Here is a 3964-nt window from a genome sequence, read left to right as displayed (position 1 = left end):
ATATACATGTTCCGTTTGTATTTTGTGTGGATACTTTTGCTAATAGGTATTTTGATCAGCTGCCCCATAAATGGTTGGTTTTCCACGCGTACAACTTTTACTTAATTGATACTTCTATTATATTTATTTTCTCGTTATTTTACTTCTTTCATTATATAACACATATAGTATACACAATTTATATCTTGTTCTATGCAAAATATTATTATAAGAGAAAGTTCAATTATGATGCAATTGCTATAATTAGAAATTAAAAAAATATTTTTGGTGCTAAAATAAAAATTATGTTTCCATTATAGATATAAAATAACACCAAATATATTTAAATAAATATATGTTATTCTAATTAAATCATTTTAAAGAACATAATTTTATGAATGAATTTTTGCTATTTTACATCTAAATTTAGCTCTCAATTATAATTTTATTTGGGTGCTATATTATAATAATAACATTCATTTTAACACGAGCATTGAACTCGTCATAAATTAAGTGCACCCTGAACATGTCCGGATAAATCAAGACGTGTGTTCGGTTGGGCCGTGGGCAAGAGTGAAATGAAATTAATAAAACGGTTTTTCTCTTATGTGACCATGAACATATACTAATGAGTTTAAAGATAATTTTTGATTATTTTCTTTTCTAATTATTATGGTGGCCTTCATGTTTATACAAAAATCTTGACCAATAAAAATTAGACAACTCATTGATAAATATTATTGTTAGAGTTCTAACGGGAATACACTAGACATCCTTATAATAATTTATTAATGAAAAACAAGAAGTTGGACCAATGATCGAAGATAAAAGGGGTGATTGATTTAGGAGGTTATGAATGCAATCGAAAAGAATGAAAACTATTATGGTACAAATTCGAATAAATTCCATGCTAATTCACTCAGCAAAAAAAGTAATTCACTAAGCAAAACAAACATGGGCCCCAACAATCCAGCAGAGTCCAATACAGTCCAACCCATGAGCAGCTAAGAATGGTACAGTTAATAATAAAAGCTTAATAATGCATTTTTCAAAATACAACCCCACCCCAAAGACACCTAGTAGTGCAGTGCAGCTGCAGCAGTGGCTATAAAAGGCTCAAGTAGAGTAGCTTCTCTTCTCATCTCCAACTCTCTCTTTCCCTATCCATTGCTTCACTGCCAGCAAGAAAACAAAGAGAGTTACAATGGTGTTCAGTTATAGTAATGTAAGCATATATGTGTTAGTGTTAGTAATGGCTAGTGGGATAGCAATGGGGGCAACTCCAAGGAAACCAGTGAATGTACCATTTGGCAGAAACTATGTTCCTACTTGGGCTTTTGATCACATTAAGTACTTCAATGGTGGCAATGAGATTCAGCTCCTTCTTGACAAGTACACTGGTTAGTTTCCCTTTATTACACTATTTTAGTACTGTTATTTTGTTGTTTAGTTTCATTTTTCATTTTTTTTGTAAATTCATTTTTTCATAATTTTTCTTGTCAGGTACTGGATTTCAGTCCAAGGGGTCGTATCTGTTCGGGCATTTCAGTATGAATATAAGGATGGTTCCCGGAGATTCTGCTGGCACTGTCACCGCCTTTTATGTATGTTTTACTTCTACTTCTTAGAATATGTAAATATGGTTTCAGAGTTTATGCTGGGAAAGAGCCATTCTCTAACACTACTAACCTCCCATAGATACACAATTTACGAATATGTAGTGTGGCGGAACAAGTATATTAGAAGATTTGGTGAATATGCTTAGTAATAGAAAAATAAAATTGATTTTCTAAGACAGCGGGGCTAAAACAATTTGATAAGCTTTTATTTATGGTTTCTGTGCGGGAATGAGCCTTGGCTACTCCCTTTATTCATGTTCCGCTACATAGTTTAATTAGTAAAACTAATTGATTGTAGTAGCACAAATTGCCAATACTGCTAGTTATGGTCCACTATTAAAGCCTTAACTGTTTCAAATACAAATCACCGATTTCTCGCCAACCAAACTAAATTAGTTTACATTCAAATTGGGCAGCTCTCATCACAAAACTCAGAGCATGATGAGATAGACTTCGAGTTCTTGGGAAATAGATCAGGACAACCATATATACTACAAACTAACGTCTTTACTGGTGGAAAGGGTGACCGTGAGCAGAGGATTTTCCTTTGGTTTGACCCTACCAAAGACTTCCACTCCTACTCTATTCTCTGGAATCTCTACCAGATTGTGTAAGCCTTCTTCTTATTTTATCATTACCTGTTCTATTATAATTTATGCATAATGGTCTTATATTCTCAGGAAGAAAATTATAACATCTGCTAGCGCTTCCATTAATATATAACACAAGATTACTATATTTTTGTTGCTTTATGTGTACATGTATGTGCCTCTATATGTGTAGATGTATTGTTATGTACTGAAGAATCGAAATGGGAATATTTAAGCCGTTCATTTCCACCATTTGCTCTCAGTCACACTGTCGAGATATCAACATCTGCTTTAGTTGGTACTGTGAGACACATACACCCTTTTGTTGTCTGAGATGTGTAGTCCTATTTGTACATGATCGAGAAAGTTCCATGTTATGTTGGCTTTGTGAGTCAATAGCTTTTTGTCATTGTCGTCAAATTTAATGGAAGATGTAGAATCTCGGATGCCAATTTAGATTTGGCAATCAACTTTTTAGTCATTTTAAACTTTGTTTTCTTTGGTCCCCTCACTTTGATGACACTCAAATTTGGACTCTTTGCACTCTAGATCATCATGATAATTTCACATTTAAATTCGACATTTATTTAGGTAAATTGTGATGTTTCTGATGTAATGTTAAATGGATGAAGTATGAGTTGAGTAATGAAATTTATGATCTTGTTATAGGTTCTTGGTTGATGACATTCCAATCAGAGTGTTCAAAAACAGCAAAGATTTGGGAGTTAAGTTTCCATTTGATCAACCAATGAAATTGTACTCAAGCTTATGGAATGCCGACGATTGGGCAACAAGGGGAGGATTGGAGAAGACGGACTGGTCCAAGGCACCCTTCATAGCTGCCTACAAGGGCTTCCACATTGACGGATGCGAGTCGTCAGTGAATGCCAAGTTCTGTGCCACTCAAGGACAGCGTTGGTGGGATCAAAAGGCATTTCAAGATCTTGATGCTTATCAGTATCGTCGTCTTAAATGGGTTCGCGAGAGATTTACAATCTACAATTACTGTACAGATCGAAAAAGGTTTCCTACAATGGCTCCTGAGTGCAAGAGAGATCGCGACGCTTAGTTTGATCTGTTGAAATGGTCAATGTGGACTATGGCTTTGCCACACCATTCTATCCTAAATCCAATATTCGTCGGTCTCACTGTATTTATAATTCCTGCATTGTATGTTTGATTCATCTTGTATCCCCTACACTTGCGCATCATAGATCCCTCCTCCGGATTAGGGCGTTGTCAACATAAACAAAATCATATTATATTATTTATGCAGCTCACTGTTTGTGTGGGCTATCTACTAAATCAACTCAAATGCTATTACAAAATTGCTTCTGCTTACAAGCAGTTCCATTACTTTTCACAAATTAAATAAATCAAGATTTTAATGCAGATACCATTTTAAACAATGAAATAATACTACAAATTAAAGCATCACATCACGTATTAGTATTAGATCATAGGTTAAGACATAAATGACGTATTAGTATTAAATCATAGGTTAAGACATAAACAAAAGTAGATGGGTCCGGTTCCTAACAATCATTTACCAGGGGTTTCGCCCGTCCCTTTTTTGACATATTTGGATCAAAAATTTATTTTTATGGCGTACCTGTGCAGAATTGGACAAAAATGGCACATAACATTATTATTTTTGGGTTCTGCCACTGACACCGGAAGTAGTGGTGTTCTAGGATAATTATATATTTTTTTCCTTCCCTCCCCGTTTGTGCCTTGTGTCTTGTTTTTTATAAGGTAAAAAATCATGGTGAATGA

The 3964-nt window shown here is 34.5% G+C and overlaps 1 protein-coding gene across 1 annotated transcript; it reads left to right on the top strand.

The window, feature by feature from the left end:
* The first annotated feature begins 1120 nt into the window (after positions 1–1120).
* On the top strand, positions 1121–3516 carry LOC141661601 (xyloglucan endotransglucosylase protein 2-like). The gene is made up of 4 exons (XM_074468610.1): positions 1121–1379; positions 1483–1583; positions 2015–2208; positions 2858–3516. The coding sequence occupies exons 1-4, from the start codon at positions 1184–1186 to the stop codon at positions 3255–3257; spliced, it is 891 nt and encodes a 296-aa protein (XP_074324711.1). The 5' UTR covers positions 1121–1183; the 3' UTR covers positions 3258–3516.
* The last annotated feature ends 448 nt before the right edge of the window (positions 3517–3964 follow it).

Source organism: Apium graveolens, chromosome 1, assembly GCF_009905375.1.
Source record: "Apium graveolens cultivar Ventura chromosome 1, ASM990537v1, whole genome shotgun sequence".
Taxonomy (NCBI): Eukaryota; Viridiplantae; Streptophyta; class Magnoliopsida; order Apiales; family Apiaceae; genus Apium; species Apium graveolens.
The sequence above is the reverse complement of the archived record's forward strand: the minus strand, read 5'-3'. Positions and strand labels throughout refer to the sequence as shown.